This window comes from Aythya marila, assembly GCF_965140915.1.
Source record: "Aythya marila genome assembly, chromosome: 1".
Lineage (NCBI taxonomy): Eukaryota > Metazoa > Chordata > Aves > Anseriformes > Anatidae > Aythya > Aythya marila.
In genome coordinates this window covers 89,919,117-89,943,021 of record NC_139042.1, presented here as the reverse complement: position 1 = coordinate 89,943,021, position 23,905 = coordinate 89,919,117, and the positions used below count along the sequence as shown (strand labels likewise).

At 36.4% G+C, this 23,905-nt stretch overlaps 1 protein-coding gene across 4 annotated transcripts in view; it reads left to right on the top strand.

Annotated features, from left to right (window-relative positions):
- CASK (calcium/calmodulin dependent serine protein kinase) overlaps positions 1-23,905 on the top strand; it is a 214,316-nt gene that overhangs the window by 50,403 nt on the left and 140,008 nt on the right. For all 4 annotated transcript variants that reach the window (XM_082779340.1, XM_082779339.1, XM_082779342.1 and 1 more), the window contains exon 2: positions 5,726-5,838. In XM_082779340.1, coding sequence (XP_082635466.1) covers positions 5,726-5,838 — 113 coding nt within the window. The remainder of the gene's footprint in view (positions 1-5,725; positions 5,839-23,905) is intronic.

The window sequence follows — 23,905 nt, the reverse complement described above, 5'->3', positions numbered from 1 at the left end:
TAGAGGAAGAGTGTATATCTTTAAATGGGCAGGGATGAATGGAGTGGGGATGAGATTTATGTCTTTAGAATGTGGTTGTAATTTGCTTTATTTCCAATAATATTTTTAACTTGGATACCACTGTTTCTAAAATATTGACCGTGTTAGTTCAAAGGAGTGTTGTCTGCTGCTTAGCTAAGCAAGTGCATAGCCTCTAAATGGAGAAAAAAAAAAAAAAAAAAAGAGAAAAAAAATCTGGGTATATATGTCTTTTCTTACATGACTCTGTATACACTTATACTTTCTTAATGCAACAAGCTGACATAGTTCTTTTTATATTCATTTACATTTAAGATGTAAAACGTAAAATTTAACGTTGAATAACAGACACACACTGTGTGCTTCAGGTTCTTAATAGTTAAGCTTTCTTAAGAAAGGAGGAAAAAGCCTTCAATTCTTCAATGAAAACTCAATTGCAATGGGATTCTGTATTTACTGGAAGAGATTGTTTGCTCTTGGTTTTACTGAGAAAATATTCAGCTTTTTTGTTATGAAAACTGAGTTTGAGAGCCAAAATGCATTGCTTTATGCTATGTTCCTGGAAAAAACATGATTCGCTTGGAAGAAATGTTGAGCAATTTGTTGGTGATCTGATATGTAAATAACTTATACTCTGAAAGTTTTGGGGTTGAAGCATAGAGGTTCATGGTGTCCTTAGAATATTCATCAGCAGGAACTCCATTCCAATGAGTTGGTTTAGTTATTTCAGGACATGGTAAGAGTCATAGAAACACTATGGAACTTTCTACAGATTGACTAGAAGAGTACTGAAGCTGAAGCATAACAGTACAACAAACATTTTCAGTCTACAAAAATACCCTGTCCCTGTTACTTACTGGCTACAACTATTTGTGCTTGTTAGGAATGAACAGACTTTATCTTAATCCCAACCTGTTCTCATTCTTGCACACCAGCATGTATTAGAGGGAAGAGGAAAGGAAGCAGAACAGACAAACCAGCAAGATTTCAGTTTAAATAAATAAATAAATAAAAGGTTTGAAAAATGATGGCTTATGATCTTTATCCTTGAAATCCTTATGACATACACCAAATAAAAGAATTCAAAGTGAAGGACTTAGTAAAAAAAAATAATAATAATAATAATAATTTTTTAAAAAAAGAGGCTTTGGTGGTCTAAAATTTTTAGGACTTCATTCTAGTTCAAATGTTATACTCCTTTGTATACATGGGTAGGTCTAGTTGATATGAAAACGAACTGTTCTGTTAATACACCAAAATTAATCACCAGAAACAGTTTAATTGGGGTTAAGATTATATCAGGAGCTGTCCTACTAACCTGAAATTTAGGATACGTGAAAAAAAAAAATGATTGAGGCACCTTTTCAGCATTCCTATCCACTTTCTCATGGCCTACATGTAATCAATAACCTCCTTAATAATGTATTGTGATGCTTTGATTTCCATCTGCAGTAAACAGCAAAACTCAGCATGCATTCCAACTTCAGTCTAAGAAAATACATTTTGCGCTTTGATATACATTGCAAGCACGAATCAAAGAATTGCAGATGTTGGGATGTGTTGCTGCCAATAACAAAACAAGTATCAGTGAAAGAAAAGCATTTGTCCTTACTACTTGAGTATTTTAATGATTCTCAGACTTAGCAGTGTATTAGTGTAGTCTGTTCTGTCCGTGCTAACCACAGTGAAAGGTTCTGAAAGGTGGAGGGGAAGGTGGAAAGATGGTGTTTTTTTGGTCTGTGCATCTCAGTAGGTGGGTCTGTTAAGGGTAGCAGAGAGAGGAGTGAAATATTAAACACATTACATCATAATTTTAGTTTGTATGACTGTTAGAGGATGAAATCTCTTATTATTCAACTTAACCCAGTTCATCTGTTTTAATAAACAAACATTCAGATAAGTTGTCTGATCTGTCTGTTACCATTTTGATGACCTGCATCTTTACTGCTGCTCCTTCCCCTTTGCATCATCTCTGTGTTTTAGATCCTATATGATTTGAGCTGCAGTAATAAACTGAGCTATAGAAATTGTCGTTTATCCAGAATGTGATATGTTTCCCTGGTGACAAACAAAACTGATGAATAGCTACTTGTATCATTTGAAAGATCAAGTAACTTAGTCCTTTTCCTGACTGAGGGAAACAAGCATCATTTTTAATGCTAAGAGTGTGGCCTGAAAGACGTTTGTTACTTAGCTTCTGAATAAGATTGGAAACTATTGTGTTAGGAAGCATGGGGTTTTGTTTTCTGGCTCAAATTAAGTAATATCACTGCGGGGTATTGTAACTTTGTTTGTAAAATGTCTGTGTTTCATTGAAGCTACAAGGAAGATGTCAAAAAACTAACTGCAACCATAATTTATTTCAACATTCCTTTCTGTTAACTGGCACATGGTAGCAAGGGTGTCTGCTTAAATCATAAGGGTACCTCTCGTGAATGTGTTAAATATCCATGAGATAACAAGTTATTTAAAACTGGATACTTCAAGCCTTTGTTGCACTGCTTCTGTCATGGAATATATTCATCTAATCTATAGTCATAACATGTATGCTATTTTGAGGCTGTTTGTGGCTTGAATATGGGAGAGCTAATTTTGGAAACGTTGGAAATCTGAGGCTTGTAAATACATGAATTTTTGGATTATGTTTAAAATCTCTTTTGATTTCCATAAGAGACTCTAAATTGGTGTATTTTTAAGAGAATGAGTTAATTGTGGGCACCACTGAATTCTTGTCTTCTGAGCTTTACAGCAGCTTTGATTTACTTAAGACTCTGGCATTCATCTTTATAGGTAGAAAAGGCTCTTTAAAAAGCATAGCTAAGTTTAAATATGGCCATAAAGGTTGAGACTGTCATGACGCCTCTTATACTCTGTTACGGAATTGAATGAAACATCCATTTTTTGTCCCAGACTGAAAATGCAGGATGGAAATTGCTCCAGTCAGGGTTTTAAAATGTTAATACATGATGGAAAGAAAAAATAAGTCATACTTACAAGAGTGGTAAGGATGACCACAAGCCTGATCCTTCTTGGAGCTGTAGTTTGGATGTTCCTTTTTCATTTATTCTTTTTCCAGCCATCTTTTTCTTCTTGGCTGCTAGAAGTATGTGCACATACACGCTCAGGTAAATGGGCAAGTTCTCAGCCCAGACTTGAGTAAACCAGGAAAACTAGAAGTAGCGTAGTCAATAGGAAGAAAAATGTATATTCATAGGGTTTCTGTAGTTACATCGACGAACAAAAGTCAAGGGTCAGCCTGTAAGGGCATGGTGTTCTCATCAGGTTTTTCTACACTCCAATAATCTATCATTCTGTGTCAGACTATATTAAAAACCTTTATTTAATAACTTCATAAAGGCTTTGTGAGGAAAACCAGTGAGAATGAAAAGAAAAAGGATCAATTTTAAATAAATACATGTAATTTCTAGCAAATTATGTCTGAAAAACAAGTATTGCCAATATTATTCTGAAGCTGTAGTTTAGGTTTTTGAAATGTTTTTAAATTATCATAATTTAAATGTGGTTTTGTGCTATTTTAAACAAATCCTACTTTGACATGCTAAAAGAGTAAGCAGGGACTCGGGATAAGAAGGTGACACTGATCTGTATAAAATGTCAGTTTATTTTTAATAAAAGATTACTTTCTTTAATATGGGGGGAGTGTTTCAGGTCAATAGCTCTAGTCATCTGTAGCCAAATGAAGTTAGACGAGCTTTCTGTATTTACAGATAAAAGTTGATTTTTGTATATTAAAATTCTTAATTGAGTATCTTTTAAAAATATTTGTGGTAACTGTTGGGGTTTTTATATGCTGAATAATATTGGGTTATGGATACAAAGAAGAAAACAGTCATCAGTTTGGGGGATTTCATTGTACATTAGGAGTGAGAAAACGAGCGAGAAAAATTATTTTCTTGAGTAGGTAGCTGTGTCTGAGTGCATCAGCATAATTCACAGTTAGATAGTTGTGTTAATAAATATCTTTCTTAATTTTGAATGTTTGCATTGTGATTCATGGCCTGGTTTAGCATTCGTATTCTGTGTCAAAAATCATGTTATTCAAAGAAATATTTGCAAGTATGTTGTTTATAGGGTACAAAAATGGATTTTATCTATGGGAATAGCTTGATTTGGTAGGGTAAAAAATTGCATTTTTTGAATCATCTGGTATGTAAAGAAATTCCAAAAGACCAGTTATATACGTATGTGAGTACATATCTTCAGCTGGACCTCTCTCCCCTCTCAGAGAAACTTTTATTTTGACAATTCCATTTCTTTGCAGTCTTATTGCTCAGAAACCAACTTCCAGTTCACTGTCTGAGTGGAAGGATTTCTCTTGTTATATTTATCCATTTATTTCACTCAGTGGATGAATATTCACTCAACAGATGAACTTCCAAACAAAGGCTCTTTCCACCCTCAGATTTGTCCTTACGTCTTTTTGAGAAGATTTTAGAATGAATTTCTTAGAACTATCAATTCAGTCATTAAATCAGTAGGAGTAAAAAAAGTAGTGGCAAGGTCAATTATATTGCAGTCTTGAAACAACCCTGTTTTGTTTTCACAACTAATTAATTTTTCATGTTTGAATGCTTGACACACCATAATTGTCTGATTCTATTTTCTCTTATTAATAGTGAATGGAAGTTTCCATATTCTAAGTCAAGGCATCAAGAACTTAAATTATGTACTGTGAAAGAAGCTCCCATAAATGTGTATTGATGGTGATATTTTTAAAGTGGAGCTTTTTAGGGTTACCATTGTTCTAACTCATGTTTCAGCAAACGTAACTTCAGTTTTGAACAATAGCTAGCTTTAGTGATGCAACGCTAACATCTGTCTGAACAAATTTTAATAGATCTTCTTTATCTGTAATTTTTATGGGGGTTCTTGAAGTGCTTAGGATGAGAGAAAATGATAAGCTTTAAGTGCAGTAAGGGAAGTTGTTCATAATCTAGTGGTGTCAAATAAGCTTAAAATAAACCGAGTTTGTGTAGAACAGAGAAACCAACCCAAACAGCATGACTTAGCAGTTTTGTTTCTTTTATCATTGTTACTAAAGAATATCTTTTCGGTTCTTTCAAATAATGGTAATTTCTTAACTTTAGTTCAGGACTGAAAGCAAGAATATATTTCTCACCTCTGTTTTTCTTTCTTTCTTTCTACCTGGTACTGTGAGTCAAATTTTGAAGTCATCCCTGTCAAATTTTCATTTTGGAAATCGAGGAGATGAATACAAATTGCAGAATATAGTATTTACAGTATTTTTACAGTATAAAACAAGTATAATACCCAAGTTAGAAACAGTTTAGGAAGCTTGCAATTCACATTATAGTCTTTTAATACATTTTCCCCCATTTGAGCTATGCATCAAAAAAAGTCTGTTTAAAATGTAATGATAATGTGCCAGTGTATTACACGTGGTTTCCAACAGTATGGCCTTTCTCAACTGGTTGAATGAGAGAATATATTTGAGCTCTCCTTAATATAGTAAATTTGAAACTCATTTACTGTTCTTACTCTAGTCTGTTGTTAAAACTATGTTTTATGGTTCATGGGGAGCAAAGATTAGAAGTACAAGCTTCTGTTACTATACTTGAATTATATATTGGAATCTAAATTTTGTTTAAAAGTAATGAAATTACAGCTCAGTGCATAAAAGAGAATGGTTTATTTATTGCTGATTTTTTGTGCATGTGTGTTTCAGGGGTCCATTCAGCGTTGTGCGGCGATGTATCAACAGGGAAACAGGGCAACAGTTTGCCGTAAAGATTGTCGATGTAGCAAAATTCACTTCAAGTCCTGGATTAAGCACAGAAGGTAAGAAAAAAATGAAGCACATTGTAAGCAGGTGTCTTTTTGGCTTGTTGACAAGTCCTATTTTTCTTTGCTTCATAAGATTCTTTCAGATTTATATTTTGTAGACATTTTAAAACAATATCTTCTATCTCTAGTGTAATCTGATCTAACATAATGTGTGCATTTCTAATCTTAAGTACAGTTGTTAATCATAACTATACCTATTCAGTTGTCGTGATACAGATTAAAAAGGGTATTAGGTCTTTTCTACGTCTAATAGCCATTGCTATTCCTTTACGTTACTTTCCATTTCTTTACATATTTTCTTAGAAAGTGAATTTGTTAAAAACAAAAAATAATAATTTGGAAACAAAAAAGCATACAAGGGAAGTATAATGAAAACACATCAGCTTTACCACTCTAGATCTAGCAAGTAATTTGATTTTAAAATGGACAAAACTTGTGATTAAAGTGTGTGAAACTATATAAAGAATGGCTGTATATATTTTTTATATAGTCGGGATTTTAAAATGATGCTCTACAACTCTGCAAGAGTATAGATAAAAGGCTGTAGCTTTTAGTGTTTCCTGTTGTAGTGTAATACAATATGTCTCTTGTAAGCTGAATATGCAGCATGTGTGTACACTGAAGTGCTTCTTTTATAGCACTTGAAAAAAAGTTTGAGGGAAAAAAAGGCTCGATGACTTCTCAGTGATTATAACAAATACTATCTCAAGTCTTAATGGCTAGTTTGATTTACAAAGTAACTCTCAAGTCTTGCTTCAGATTTACCAGAGATTTTCCTTTAAATCAGATAATGTCACTGCTTGCTTCTTTTTCCTAGCCTTCCTCCCAAAAAATGTAAGCCACACACTCCATAATATTGAGCTTACATATAGCCACATTATGGTTTTGGCAGGTAATACCAAAAACATTGAACTTCATGTTAATGTGCTTTTACTTTAAAAAAAAAAAAAAAAAAAAAGTAATCTGTTAGAGTATTCTTTTTGCCTTGTACCGATTTCTGAAGTACTGACGTTCTGTTTTCTGGTCTTTGCCTGAGCCTCATCTTAATTGCTGGGTGCTAGGAAACATTTGAACTTCGCAGTAGTATTGCTTTTGTCACTCCTTGACAGTAAATTTCAACCTTTCAATGCTATTAAGGAAGAGAGAACGAGTACACAGAGGAGCAAGGACTGATCAGGAAAAAAAGGAAAAGCCAATAGCAATTATAGGTTCATTGAATCATAGAATGGGTTGGGTTGGAAGGGACCATAATGACCATCTGAATCCACACCCCTGCCATGGGCAGGGACACCTCCCACCAGCCCAGGCTGCCCAAAGCCCCATCCAGCCTGGCCTTGAGCACCTCCAGGGATGGGGCACCCACAGCTTCTCTGGGCAGCCTGTGCCAGTGCCTCACCACCCTCCTTCTATCTAATCTAAATTTACCCTCTTTTAATTTAAAGCCATTCCCCCTTGTCCTATCACTACACTCCCTGACAAAAAGTCCCTCTCCAGCTTTCCTGCAGACCCCCTTTAGGTATGGGAAGGCCACTATAAGGTTTCCCTGGAGCCTTCCGCAGGCTGAACAACTCCAGCTCCTTCAGCCTGTCTTTACAGGAGTGGTGCTCCAGCCCCTTGATCGTCATAGTGGCCCTCTTCTGGACTTGTTCTAATAGCTCTGTGTCCTTCTTGTGCTGGGCGTCCCAGAGCTGAACGCAGCACTCCAGATGGGATCTCACAAGAGCAGAGAAGAGGGGAATAATCACTTCTTTCAACCTTCTGGCCACGCTTTGCTTGATGCAGACCAGTATACCTGATAAAGCAGACCCATAGCCCCAGTTGGCTTTGTGGGCTGCAAGCACACATTGCCAGCTCATGTTGAGCTTTCTGTCAGCCAACACCCCCAGGTCCTTTTCCTCAGGGCTGCTCTCAATCCATTCTCTACTCAACCTGTACCCAATCTTACCCCAGCCCAGGTGCAGGACCTTGCACTTGGCCTTTTTAAACCTCATGTGGTTCTCACAAACCCACCTCTCAAGCCTGTCAAGCTCCCTCTGGATGGCAAGTGAAAAAAAGGAAAGCTGTTGATGGCTTGCATTTCCTGCCTGGGTCTGGAAATAAAGGCTTGGGAGTATACTGAGTTTGTTTTTCCATTCCACTGGTGTTATATTGATATGTTTATAACACAAGCTGGAAGTTCATTGATTTAATTGACCATAAACAGTTTCTGGGTTTAGTGGTGAGTTTTTATTGTTTTTGTTGTTGTTTTGTTTAAGTTTTGGAGTGGATTTTTTGTTTTGTTTTGTTGTTGCTTACTTTTAAGATTGTGAATTGCTATGCGTTAGTTTGGTAATGTTAAGACATACAAGCTGTATATGCTTAGTTATGTATATGCTTGCATCCTTAGTTCTACATAAAGAATCTGTTTTTCACAAACTCTTTCCAGCTAGTGTACTCTCTCTCTCTCTATTTTATTTTTTTTTTTGTGGACCTGTTCTCAGTGCAGGTTTTTAGGCTTCCATCTTTCAAAAATAATCAATTTTCTTTTGAATTTGTTTGGCTTATTTCTGATATGGCATTCCTTAAACACACTGGGGGAGAGCCATGACTTGCAGCCAGGATGGTGCTACTTAGATTAAAGAAAATATTAGATAACTTACATGGGGGAAGTAGTATTTGTAATTGTGTTGAAGTGTAAGCTGGAATGGAGTGGTAAGATTAATCTTTTGGAACATTCTCTACCCCAGAGTTTTGTCCACTGCAAGACTATTTTCGTCTTGAGGGTAATCTTTCTACAACTTTCCATGCACAGTCTTTCTCTGAGACACGAGTGGGAGAGAAGGTACGGTTGTAAATCATGAAACAAGGAAAACCCCCCAGGAAGATAGCTTGTAAAAAGTCAAGCTTCCTTTATTCAGTCTGCTATGCTCTAAAATGTCCTTGTCCTAAAGTTACATTTGATTCTGATCCTCTAAGTCCAGGGAACAATCCTCCAGAAAGTCTCAGAACTCCTGTGTGTTAATGATGGAGAAATCTGAAGGAAGGGCTGTCTCATCACAAATACTGACTGCATTGAGTAACAGACTGTATTAGGCCTGTTATGAGGACATTAAGGTAGACTTACCAAGCAGAATGCACTCAGTTTTTTTGTATGAATGTTAGTCTGTGACAGTTCTGGAAGTGTTTTCTGTCTGATTTCTGAGAGGGGTTGACAACAGCTCTTTCTAAACCTTCACCCAGAATTGTGCTATAGCAGAGACGTAATCATGTTACAGAAGAGCAATCAGTGTTTCTTAACAACACTTCTGGAAATCATGTAGATTTTGGGATGCACTGCTTGGGGTTTTATCTGGGAAGTTGTTAACAAGAGAGACTTATTATTTGTGTGTTTCCACTCTTAATCAGAGCCCCACAAGGAAATCTGAGTGCAAGAGAGCTGATGGCAATTGTTTCCATTAATTTCACATACATGTAGAGTGCTGAGAGGTAGGGGCTGAATACGCCTATACATTTAGTTATGGGTAGGAACTTTTCATGTAATGTTTTTATTTAGTCAGCAGTGTACTCTTGTGGCAAAGGCAGCCAACTGCATAGCACACTGTTGTGAGAGTATAGCCAGCAAATTGAAAGAAGCAATTATTCTCTCTCTCCAGCTCTTGTGTGACTGCATTTGGAGCACTGTGTGCAATTTTGCTTTCCCCAATACAAGAAATAAAGTGATGTACTGGAATGAGTCCAACAGAGATGGACTCGAGACATTTAGGACTTGAAGTATGTGAGGTAGGAGGAGAAGCTGAGAGAACTGGGTCTGCCTAGCCTTAAGAAGAAAAGCTAAGATGAGGTTTAGTTCTGTCTTCAACTATTAAATGGAAGGGCATAGAGCAATGAGAGTCAAACTCTTCACACAGATGTGCAGTGAAAAGACAAGTATCTAGTATAATATTCTTTCTCTGCAAGGTTCAGGCATAAATCTTGAGTGATTTTTATGCCTGTGTGCTTCTTTGGAATGGTTTATTAACGGGGGAAGAAAATAATGCTGTGTAGCAATGCCTGACAGCTAACAAATCTAATTTAGACTAAATTCTATTGGATTTAAGTATTAGTGTTCATGGTCTTGCATACTGTATGTGTTCAATCTCAGTAATGTTGTAATTTAACCATACAAATGAAGTCTATTGACACCTTGTCACTGTTCAAGTGGCCTCATGTTGTATTGGATTAATGTTGGTTATTTTACATGATGACAGATTGTACTATAGTTCACCATGCTTTCATATTACAGAGTACCAAAAAATACCAAACTACACTTAAGAAAATGTGAAGCTTGAATATTTTTAGGTTTATATGAGTGTATTTTGTACTGTTCAATTTAGAGGGCTCATATGGAAGAGTACTTGTTGCTATAGGAAGCTCCGCTACTCATTTGAGGTATAATAACATCAGTGTAAATTATTTTTTTTTCAAATACAGCTGTTAGCTGATATATTCAGAACCTTTGTTGCAGAGATGTATAAAACTCATTTTCCTTATATCTGAATTTATTATAGTGCACGCCAGTTACCTTTTACTGTCCATGTCTTTTGCTGCTCTTCACATCCCATGAGTTTTCCTTTTATTTTTTCTCTGCGTGTCTGGCATATCTTGCTTTTAGTTAGCTGTTCTAACACCAAACATCTGTTAGCAATACAAACACATTCTCAAAAAGAGAATGTTGGTCAGTTTCTTACCGCTTAGTGAAAGCCAACACACATTATTTGTTTCCCCTTTCTTAATATTTAATTAATTCTAGGTGTTTCTAAAGCAATGTAAAGGGCAGTGCCCTGTACTTAAAGCGCGTGTCTTTTTGGAGTTGTTTTTCAAGATTTAATGCTTGTATTAGATTTAATTATCTACAATACATTTTGATTAAAAAAAGAAAATACCACTACTTCCACAACCTTCTAATAGGCTAGACAGATCTTATTTATTAGGCATTTGTACACATCTGTACAGGTTTGTATGCATGCAAGCCACTGTGAAGCTGAATAGATAAGCGGGTAAGGAACGATTCAGGTTTCCTTTAGAACCTCAACTGGTTCTACTGGAGGTGAATTGTGAAGACAGTCTCAACAAAATGTTTTGGCTGTGAAAAAGGAGAAAATTTTAGCCAAGAAAGAAGTGTTCTGAATATACTATTGACTACTTCTAGCACTGAGAGGGGCAAGGTAAATTGCATCAAAAGTGGTATCACTGTGTATCATCCATACTAAGACAAGAATTCCAAGATTATTTCATTGAGGAGGGAAGGCAGAAAACATGAAAGTTGGCATCAGTTTGTTGTTTTGAGTTGTTTTGTTTTGTTTTGTTTTGTTTTCCTATAAAGGGCCTACAGATTTTTATCCTGACATATTTCCAGGTTGTGAGTCATTTTCTCACAGATGAGACATAACTCTTATTCTGCTTATCTCCTTAAGTAGTTTACCCTTGTTGATGTAAAGATATATATTTTTAATTCTTTTACTTGGGCTTCCATTTCCTAAATGACTTTGTCAATCCAGTTCATTTGAAAAGCTTTACATCATTCTGAGTAAAGATGCACGATAGAATATCTTAACCTTTTGATATTGGAATTCAGTATTGGTGAATCACAAGTTACTTTTTTCAAAAGCATCTGGCCAAGATTCTGCAGCCCTCTCCCTGTTTTTTCAAGGATTTAAGCAAAAATACAGTGTTACTGTTGAGCTGGTCTTTGAGCAAAACATATTGCAAAACTGTGTCACCACATTTTTTGGTACTATACCATATGTAGACTAGATTTGAAGGAAGAACAGGGGAATCTCTGCTGTTGATTTAGAAACATGCAGCTATCTGGAATTTCACATAGTTGCTACTTCTGTGTTGTACTCCGTTTCACTGTGATTTACCGAAAAGAAATCCATGAAGAAAACAGTACTTTCATTAAGGCAAGCTATATGCTGGAAAGTAAAATGGAAAATAAATCAAAGGGAAATACAGGAAAATAAAAGGAAAATAAATCAAAAACTGTGTCCACACCTGAGCTATTGTGTCCAGTTTGGGACTTTGCAATCTGAGTGATGAGAAAGAACTAGAAAGGGCCCAGCAGAGGAATATGAAGATAGTCAGGACCCTAAACAACATGACAGGCAAAGACAGGTTGAGGGAGCTGTTCATTTAGTCTGGCGCAGAGAAGGCTGAGGGGGTGACATAATAGTAGCGTACAACTATATCAGAAATTACAAAAACAGCACAGCCAAGCTGTTAGTGACAGGTATTATAACAAATATTAATGGTAAGAAATCATGGCTTGGAAGAATCAGATTGAACATTAAGAAAAATTTGTCTGCTGAGAGTTTTGTGCAGGCATCCCAGAGAGGTTTTCGGACCTCTGTCCTTGGAAGTTCTCAAGACTCTGCTAGATGAAGGTATAGCTACATTAACCTAACGTTGGCAGTAACCTCTCTTTGAATCAACATTGGATTGGATGACCATCAGAGGTTAAGTTTAATCAATCAACTATAAAAAGAACTACTTTTAGGAAAGAAAAAAAATACAGGAGTCACGGTCATGATGCAAGGAACTTGCACTAGTTTGTGTCTAACAACAGAACTTCGACTGATACTTAAAACTACTTTTGATATTTGTCATTTCAGTAATCTTTCTGGGAAATGCATAGTTCCTACCTTAATTCTGACATTCTTTTCACATGTGGGTATAGTTGTCCCTATTCAAGTACAGAAAATGTTACCTAAGTTTTTCTGAGGGTTTTTGTTTTAACTTAATGAAATATTTGAGTTTTCTTTTTTTCATTTTTTGGAGGAGTCATAGGCTTTTTTAATTAAAATTCAGTTTAACTATTTTGTATGAGTAACTTTCATAAAAGTTTTACTGTTCTACTATAACTTTCATAAGAAGTGTCATTAAAATTAAATGCTTCTGTGCAGAAATACAGCATAAAAGATGGAACTGTAGGGTTTTTTTGTTAGTTTGTTTTTACCCCTTAGAAGACATTTCTGTAAGTCCTGAAGCATGTTAACCATATAATAGATGTGATGAATCATGCGAATGAAAGCATAACAATAATTTCTTTTTAATGACTCCATTTTTTATGCTATTGGAAATCAGTTCACTTCGGAAATGGTGCATGTGTTTTTGGGGTAAAAATATGGAATTCAGTCTTTGGCAACGCTTCACATAACAGCATTATATATATATATACACACACACACATATATATATTAATATATATATTATATTATACATATTATATTATATACACTTAATATATATATATATAAAGTGTAAAATGCTAGGTTATATTTTAAGGGTCCTTTTTGGTGCTGCTTGTAGAATGTGCCCAGATACAGGGTTCCAGGAGCAGGATAAAGGCGTGAAGTGTCCCTGGTCAAGTTATTGTTTTGACCTCCTTTGGAGTCCGCATAAGAATCTGGTTGGACCAAGGAGGGAAAGAGGAAGATATATGAGGAAATCAGGCTGTTCACCCAGATCACAAGCAACAAGTATAAAGACTGGTGATATAGTCATACGTTATTTCAAGAACATCAAATTTTGCAAGCACATTCTCAGTGGTGTTGATGTAATGCTTTCCCTTTTTGTCTTCAGAAGGGAAAGCATAGCGTAAGAATTCATTACGCCCACTTTAAAGCACCTACGAATATTTATGTAATTTTGATGAACTATTTCTTATCATGTAGAAAGAAAATCATTACATTTTTACTCACTGCAAGCAACTGGTTCTTTATTCCTTATAATTAGTCTCTAAAATAAGAACAGCTTTTTTGTTGTATGATTTCATTTGTTTGTTTTTGATATGTATCTGTTTATACTGGATTTAATGTAGTACTGAACGCAGAAGGGCTTTGGAGGAGTGCACCTCCCCCCAGCACTAATTACTGAAATAACTAGTTTTGTTAAATGTCTGAATCTGAATGGAAATAGCTTTGTTGGGCAATACATAATACCCTACCTTTTTCATAGAAATGCACATAAATTATGTGCATCTTAGTTGTCTCAAGTCATGACATATTTACTAATTAAAGAAAATTACATACACACTTGTGCTTATACATCATTTTTGCTAAGCCTAGACTAAAACTGACTGGTCCTCTAAGTCAGCTGTTTGAATCCCATCTGTGCTTAGGACCTCTCGACCATTTTGAATGCAGGTTTCACTGAACATTGAAAATATTCTAAACTCATATTGGAATATTGGAATTTAGGAAAAACATTTTCAGATTGTGCTTGTAGTTGAGCATAAATCACAGAACCTAAAAGATGAGCTGCATTTGATACTATTTATTCTAAGCAGACTAGCAAAATGATGACTGGCGTGGGACATGTCATTACAAAAGTATTGGAAAAGAACAGTTCTAGATTTGTTTTATGATTTTTTTTTCTCCAGTGGAAGGTCTGTCATTGAGATGTCCACCCTAGTCAGCTATAGTTGCACAATCAGTCACTCTGAGCCTGGTACTATTTTCCAAATCATATCCACCAAATTGTAATGAAAAAGATTGTAGCTGAGCAGAGTTCTAAAAAGTTTTCCATACTAACTCTCTCTTTCCCCCTGGAAAACAAGCAAAATAAAATACCACAGGCACACTTCGCTGTTATTCAAAAATAGGCTTTAAAACCTCATATTAATTCAGTCTTGTCTGTCCTTTTACTAAAGAGTTATAGTTGCATGCGTGTGGTAATTAAAGAGTATGATGATTTATGTGCTTAAGTTTGGTATGTTAAATATATGAAGTACGCAGTAAAGGAGATGTCTAAGTACTCTTTGCTTTGTATTAATCAGAAACAAGCCTGAACTAGCTAGGAGTATAATAATATTGTCAGCATTCATTGCTGCAAAGTATATGTACAGATTTCAGCCATTAATGGGTGCACCCATGAGTGTTGAGGTAGCTGGCCATTGTCTGCAAGGCTACTTTAGATAACCTTTGAATGATCATGGCTAATGGGAAAAGTGCCGAAAGACTGAAGGGGAGCAAATGTCACTCCCATGTTCAAAAGGGACAAGAAGGAGGACCTAAGGTACTTACGGGCATGTCGGCCTCACCTCTGTTCCTGGGAAGGTGATGGAGCAGCTAATTCTGGCAACCATTTTCAGGCACATGAAGGAGAAGAAAATCATAATGAGTAGTGTGCATGGATTGGCCAAGGGGAAATGCTTGACCAACCTGATAAACTTCAATGACAAAATGACTGGCCTGGTGGATGAAGGGAGAACAGCGGATATTATCTGTCTAGACTACATCAACACCAGTGTGATGATCAGTGTTGCAAAGTCTAGTTGGAGGTGATAACTAGTGGTGTACCCCCAGGGGTTAATACAGAATCCAGCCCTGTCTCGTATTCTCATTGATGATGTGGATGATGAGGCAGAATATACCCTTAGCAAGTCTGCACATGACCCAAACCTGCAAGGAGTGGCTGGTAGGCCAGAGGGTTGTGCTGCCATCCAGAGAGACATGGACAGGCTGGAGAAATGGGCTGACAGGAACCTTTTGAAGTTGAACAAGAGGAAGTGCAAAGTCCTGCACGGTGGGGTGGAACAACCCCAGCTGGAAAGCAGCTCTGCAGAAAAGGCCCTGGGGGTCCAGGTGGACACCAAGCTAAACATGAGCCAGCAATGTGCCCCTGTGAAGGCTAATGGCATCCTGGGCCATGTTAGTATTGACAGCAGGTGGAGGGAGGTGATCCTTCCCCTCTGCTCAGCCCTGGTGAGACCACCCCTGGAGTGCTGGGTCCAGTCCTGGGCTCCCCAGTATGAGACAGCCGTGGTCATACTGGAGAGAGTGCAGTGCAGGGCCACCACAAAGGTGATGGAGGGACTGGAGCACCTCTCCTGTGAGGAGAGGCTGAGAGAGCTAGGGTTTTTCAGCCTCGGGAAGAGGAGGCTCAGGGGGATCTCATCAATGTCCATAAGTACCTGAAGGGAGGGTACAAAGAAGATGGACCCAGGCTCTTTTCAGTCATGCCTAGTGACAGGGCAAGAGACAGTGAGCTCATATTCTCATATCCTCTGTTTGCCACACTTGTTTCTCCCTAAATCCTTTCTTTTTACTACCTTCTATTCCTCATCTAAACAGCTGATAATAAGTCTTATGTAACATCAGAGTGTTCTTCCACCACATCCCATAATGTGTCCAACACCCCTAGGCGCAGCAACCTCCTTAGTCTAAATGGTGATCCCAATGGCCTGTTTTGCTGGGTTTCGTGTTGGGCCACCAAGGCTAAGACTGTCTTGGGACAGCCCTGTTAGGGACTCAGAGAGGTTATCATTTTCTCCAAGTCCTTAATTGGAGTTTCTGCCTTCCATTGTGGCCCTGTGCTCCCTTGGGCTTGTGGGGATGGGCCTGTGATGGATAAATAGCCATCCTGTGATGGGCCTGGGAGAAGCTGAGCAGGTCTTTATTTGGGTCCCCCTCACCCCACACACAGTTGCTTCTCTGTGATACTTTGTGTATGTGTAGACAAGATTTTATCACATAACCTAACTACATTCTTCCTGTCTAAAACCCTGGTTTAGTTATGGCTGTATCCTTGCTGAAGAAATCAAACGGTATACACGTAAAGTTTGTTTGAGAAAAATACAGGCTGGGATAAAAGAAAGCAAGGTATTAATACTTCGGTATTCGTCAAGTAATGCTTGGAGCTTTTATAAGTACAATAGGCCAAACGATAAAGGTGTGTTTCTTAGCCCTCTTTGCAAAACAAATTCATAATTGAGTTTATGCAAAGAATTCTGGAACTGTATCTTTAAAATATGCTCCCATTCTTCATTCTTAAACAGTGTTGTCTTTAATCTTTTTGCAAAATGCATGAGGTATGTCCAACTTATCTTCTGAAAAATGAAAATGCTTTCCAAAATGCTTCTGTCTTAGAACACAGTCTGTACTCATCTAACTGATGGTGATTCTTGCCAATAGTTGTCCAGAAATAGGCTTCTAACTGTGCTTGCCATAATTCAGGCTAGTTACAAACATAGGGAAGATAATAAGTATCAGCTGTATTTTCAAATATTTTCTGTTTGCATGGGAGCGTGTATTCTGTTCTGGTTTGCACAATCAATAGAACTCAAAACTAATTGCAGCTGAGCTGCAATTTCTGTTAATTCATTGATCCAAAGAGACCCTTCTTTGACTCTTAAATGCTAGTTTTTGTTGTTTTCTGATCTAAAAATGTATGTCACTGTGATATGATAAATAACTATCACTGTTAAACATCATACTTCTGGAAATACTTTACATGTTAGAAAGACAAACCTGTATCCTGCCATAGCAGGAAGCCATGACAAAAATTCAGTCTTCAAGTTACATGATTTTTGCCTGGGATAGTTTACATCCGTTGAAAATCTTGTCTAACATCTTCTGTTTTCCAAAAGAGAAACGTCACGGTTTGTGATCCATAGTTTCCTATTCTTTTGTACTTTTCTGAGTTTTCTCATAAGTTCAGATGGGGAACGCATGATCTTGGGTAATTTTCCTACAAATCATGTGCAAACACATTCCACTTGAAGATCTTCTGCATGTGCTAATATTTTTCCTAGATTATAGATGAACAATATTTTGACTTATGGACAGTCAAACTTTGTAGAAGTAAAGACGTATTAGCAAACATTGATGGGCCTCCTAGGTAATAAGATGGAAAAAAAAATCTTTTAAAATGGAGGCATCTTCTTGCTATGTAAGATATGTGTTATCCTACAGAATCATACATGTGATTATACTGATAGTATCTGTGTATGTGCAGAGTAAAAATCTTCTAGATCAGATATTTTCTTTTCTAAATTAAGTTGCTTTTACAATTGGTAAAAATGCAGAAGATAAAACAAGAATATACCTTTGATGAGATCAAAATGTTTTCAATATTGACACCTTCATGACAAGTTGATTAAAAATTATGAAATAGCTACCTAATTGTTGATATCAATTGCTGAAAGATGTATCAATATTTGTAAATAAAAGCTCTTAATTTAGTTTGTAAATTTATTGCACATACACTGGTGATTTTAAATAGAAATGGTTTGCTAAAACCAAACCATTGCAGAATCTTCCTACCACCTATCTGGTCTTCAAACTGAAATATTAAGTATGGAAAAAATGGACAAACTGTCCACACTGTCCAAATCCACACTGCAGTTCCAAAAACTGAACAGTAATCTTCATGGAAATTTCCATTCTAGCATCTGTATCATAAACTATTTATGATTAATACATAAAGTATGTAGAAGTTGAGAGATCTCCATGTTATGTCATTGTCTGGGAGAATAAAAACACGTTAAGGAGAACAGAGGTCAAAATATTTGAGGCTCAGGAAATTGTATGTCAATTGTTTGTGAGAATTAAATAATTTCCGTAAAATTAGCATGTGTTAAATTGTACCAATGTAAAGATATCAGACTTCCTTGAGTGTAAGTCAGTAGGTTTAGTCCACTTGTAAAATTGCCAAACAGTGGGTGTTTTCAATGATAAGAGGTGCTTTGTTCGTCAGTGGAAAAAGAAGTCTTGTAATCTTTTTGACTACAGAAAATCTTGGGTGCAAAAAGAAATCAAAATTTAAGAGGAACAATTAAGTTGTCTTGTTAGAAAGACAGATGGAAATATTTGTTGCTCAGAAGCTATCTTGTAAGTAGTGTTGACTAGCAGAGTAGAATATTGGTGATTTTTAGCTCCTCAATGAGGAGTTGAATTTTAGTTTTAATTAAATCAGAAACCTGGAGGTTCTGAAGAGAAATATGAACTTAATTCTGTTTCTTAAAGACTTTCTACACGTTATCTACTATTCTAATCCTACCATGTCAAAGTAAAATATTATGTCAGTTGTGTTCCAGTATATTAATGATTTTAACAGAATGAAAGAAGTGAGGTACAAACAGTAAGTGATTATCTATACAGTAAAATTTAAGATTAAAATTTAATGAATGCACATTATATGAATTCAGTTTTATCTTTAATACAGAATTGAATTTCCACCTAATTCTAGAGTTAAAAACTGTTACATATATAATCAGTAACTTTAGGAATTTAACCAAGACAACTGTCATTCCCCTCCCTCCGCAGTAATGGAATGGAAGATGTATGATTTTAAAATGCTTTGATCACTTAACTACCTCGAAGATAAAAGGATGAGAATATTAAATTTTGTCTAACAGCATTGCAAGATACTTGCTTTTTCTTAGCATTATGGCATAGCAAGTTTTTGGTTTTAGTGCCAAAGGCTTTAGCAGACTTGAGTTTTCACTGTTCAGTGTGTTATTACAGTTTGAGAAGTCTGAAATAGGACATACTGGCATGTCATTTTCCAGCTACAAGTCATTTATTTTAATGAAGACACTTATCAGGGACACCCAGATAGCTTACTCATGTGGATTGTATTCTATGTACTTGATTTCATAATATGAATCCAACCAAGAAATATACACAGTGACAGTAAGCAAATTGACAGTGTAAATAAAATTACTGTGATACCTAGTGGGTTTATTTAATATCTATGACAGAGATTTTTCTTGGAGATTGGATTTTAAGAATGCTTCATAAACATAAAGTATATTTTAGAGTATATTTCTTGGTTGGGGGAGAAGATCGCTATGGACCTAATTTGCCTAAAATATTCAGTAGTCAATGTTTTTCTTTTTTTAAAGTTGTTCTAGAAGAAAAAGGCTGATTGCAAATGAGGCTGGTGCTAAAAATTAATATTCTATTCTTTCAGAATGCCTTAGCATTTGTTAAGGCACATAAATAAGAATTTATTTTTAATACGTTACAGAACTGAGGAACTTGAGACATATTCCAAGTTCCACAGAAAGTTACTGGCAAACGCAGCAATATAAAATTGAAGCCTCTTGATTTCCTCAGGTTTCCCAGAAGACTGACGAAATAAAGTTTGGTTAAAAAATATAGTGCTCGATCTACTGTGACATATCCAATTTTTGTAGATTTCTTAATAACTGTCATCTTTAATATTGCCTGTGGTATAGTGAAAACTGACAATTGCAGAAACTGGTGAAAATATGGCTTTGTTTTATGGTGTCATAAATAGTGAAAATTGCTTATGAAGTGCTACTGTGCTTGAATTGACTTTTTTTTTTTTCTTTCACCAAACCAAATAAGTATTTGAGTCCAGTGTTTCCACTACATGAAAGTTTATTAAAATATGCATGTATTCCACTTCAGTGTTTTCAGGTCCGTGGAGGTTATTGTCACTGTATTCACTTTCGTCCTCGTAGTTCTCCTTGAAAAGCTGTGACAAACCAGAGCTTTTGTTTCCAGCACAGGGCTGGCCAAGCGGTGTTGGTGTATTTGGAAAGAAGCCTTTCACCTCTGATGCTGTAGTTTGGAACAATCTCCGTTCTTACAGTGCTGCATATCAGTAGAGCAACTTCCATTCCAGTCTCTCAGAAGCTTATCTGTTGGAGGGGAAAACCAGGGAAGAAACCATTACACTCTGGAAAAACAGGATGCTAATACTTAGGATTATTAGGTGCTGCTTAGTGTCTGTGCAGAGTGGGGGGATCTCTTTGCTTCGTGCCTCCTTCCTCTGCCCTCAGTGGGGCTGACTGAGGGAGGCAAACTCTGTGTCTTCGGCCCAGATCCCTAACTGTGTGTTCCTGCTGCTTCACCAGCTTTGGTACTTTTCTGACCTTTGAATGGATCTGTTTTGACTCTGGATTGGGAAAAAAGTGAGCAGAGGTCTTGCACCCTAAGTCTTCCGGTCTTTAATTTCTTGTTAATTGGCTTGATTCCTCGTTTAGAAAGCTGTCACATTTAAAGAGGAATTGCCTTGTTAAGGGGAAGGCATAAGAGAGAGTAGTTTGAATTTATTCAGCAGGGAATTGCGATACAGGCTTCAGAGGAAATATAAAGATAATAAACCAGTGTGGGATGCTTGTAAAACAAAGGAGAGGTTCTCTTCTTTTAAGGGCTACCAGTGGCTCTTTGTTTAACACATGAATGCAAACTGAGGTTGGAATAGGATGTATATGAGCATGTCTTGTAAACAGCTGTGGTTACTACCACAGTTCCTTTTTATCAGCTCATAGGCATTTTGTTTTTTTCTTTTTTGCCTTAAATAACAAGCAAGCAAACTAGCTGGAGAAAGTGCACGCAGAAGGTAATGTTAACAAGGAGGTGAGAGGAAAGAGCTTCAAGCATTACAAACACCTGGCCACTTACGCCATATACACCCAGCGCACACCTCACGGCTCTTACGAATTTATGATTTCACTCTTTTCTTCTTCTCAGTCTTTGCCAATCTTGCTTTTTACTGTCCTATTTTAAGGCTTGGGCATGTGCTTTTGTCAGGTAGTGTCAGGTAGTGTCGTGGTAAATTAATGGCTTAATTAAGTATTGTAGGAGTTCAGTCCACAGTACTATTTATTTCTTTCTCATCCCTTTACCTGGTGCAATATAGGAAAAAAATTTACCTTTATTTGCTTGCATTTAGTAACTTTCTTCTGTGGAGCATAGTTCATAACAATTTTTGAGGAATTATGGGGTTGTTGTCATTAACAGAGCTATTCCCTGCTTCAGGGCATGGTAATCAGAGTTGCAAATGCTGGTCTGAAGACTGAAGGTATGCATATACATATGCCAAGATATGTGGCAATATTTGAAAGAAAAATAATAACTATTCTGTGGTTTTTATGTAGAAATAATACATTTTTTAAAAAAAAAGATGTTCTTTTCAGGTATTCCATGTAGTAGCAACTAGTATAAAAACATTTGCTTCTTTAGTGTTACAAAAATGGAGATAGTTTATAAAATTAGCTATCTTCTGGTTTTGTATTTAGAAATGTTATATTGTAGAGCAGAGTTTTAGAGCTGGCTGTGAGGTGGTGACAGTTTACTTGACAGGAAGGCAGATTCATTGTTTGCAGTCACTTCTACATTGTGGCAGTCATGAATTAATAAATTGGTCAAACTTAAATTAAATTAAAATGCTATTAGAAAATCTGTCTTTGTGATGGTTTTTTTTGGATTCTGGTAGCACTGGTGGAGAGTTAAAGCTGGGTTATTGCCCTTTCACATCTACTACTAGTGTGATCCAGATGCACCTGCTTTCTTTGTTTGCTTTTTGGACGTCTTTGTGGGCATTGAGATTTCCATGCTGCATTTTGACGTGACTCGATAAAGCAGCAGCCATTGTAACCCCATGATTAAACAGAAAAAGGAACAGTTTTGTTCGTGTAGAGTAGCTTACGTTGTTCCTCCATCATTTCCATTTGGTCTGTACATTTTTGCATAGAGGCTAGCCCAGAAGAATGTTCTGAGGTCAGGTGTTTTGCTTTGGTTGTTACAGCAGTGTAGGTCATTCTAGCCATCTGAACAATTTCCAAAAAGGATGGCATGGTTTTTGTATTTGAAATTCAAGAAAGAGCTTCTAAGGAACATCCAACTCAGTTTTAGGTCTTTCTCTCTAGAGCCTGATTTCTTGGCAAGTCCTTGCTGGTTCCTGTTGCAACTCCACAGTTTGTTAGATCTTCAGAGATTATAGAAAGCTAAATTTTTCTCTCTTTCATTTGATACTGTGCTGATACTGTATTTCAATGTCCAAGTCCATTGTTCAACAGATTTTAATCACTGATTGCTCCAAGCTATGAGTTTCTGCTGAAGCTCTTGTAACTTGCCGTGTTAGGTGATTATACTGCAAATGCGTAATAGTAATGAGGGATGTGTGTATACTAAAAGCAGAAGCAGATTTTTGAATTTCTAAAATTTGTGCTTATTTATTACAATATGTGTAAGCAATAATTTGCATATTAAAATACCTTTGCAGACTAGAGATGGCAGGTTTCATTGATAGTAGTAGGCAGCTGGTTTTATGGCATATTTATCATGAGATTATTATCAATACTTTGGAAACTGGAAAATGAGTTTACAGTTAAGCAAAGAAAATAGTCCATAGGAGAAATGCCTGTTACACTTCTGCAGTGCTTACATTCTTACCTACACACAGTAAGTTACAGTTTTGTCAACCATAAGCCATTGTGATTATTTCAAAGTTTAATTTGGCATATACCTTAGACTTTTGGTACATATTTTTGCAGAAACTCCTTGAAATTAGTTCTTATGACAGGCACATTGTTGTCTGCTGCTACCATTCTTTGATTCTAGTATTCACTGCTGGCAGCACGTTGCACTTCTGTGTCTGTGATTGTACTTAAGTCAGTAAGAGCATCACTTGATAGATAATGTTTGTGGTAATAAAAGGTTTAAATGGATTCCAGTTTCATGATCTTCTGTGGCATTTGGAAAAGAGAAAGTGAGAGATAATTTAATAAAGCACATCTCAGGAAAGTTGAAAGGTTGAAAGCTTTAGGTTCACATTTAATGCTAAAAGTTCAAAGGTTAAAAAAAAATAAAGTGTTGAGTTAATTTTTTTCCAGTTTAAGAATGTTACAATGAAGTGTTCTGTGTTTTAAAATGATGCTTACGTAGAATTTACAAATAGGCTTTCCAAATTGACTGTAGCATTTGGCAAAACATGGAATATGTATAAACTGCATGAACTTCTCTATTCTCTAAGGCCATTTTATTTCCCTAATTAGTTTTTCATGGATGAAGATTTATACAGTGAGATGACTTAAGCAGCCAAATCTTATTTTTCTTTGGTAAATACAGATGGGGGTACTGTGGCTAATAATAAATAAGTCCAGTCAGATGTGGTAGCATGTGGTTGTGCAAAACATGCACAGTGAGCTTGTATCTATTGAGGTTTGTGAGCTCTGTCTTAATACCAGTCTAGAACTGACCCTTTGTAGATTATCAGCACCATTTTCTTGGCACTCTGTTTCTGGGATTGTTTATTAGCATACCCACAGCTTGTTTTTAGCTGAGCTAATAAATCCTTTAGAATCAGGGTCACTGTGACTTTTAAGTGACTTTGCATGGAGCTAGCTCAAGTCCATCATGGTTTATTAATTTAGGTATTGACTGAAAGATACTATACTGTGTCATCATGACCTGAAGCAGCACAGCTGTTTTGCATATACTGCATTTGAGCTAATAAATCCTGCTAGACCTGAGCTGGCTTTTAATAGTGTTGCAGATGTACATAC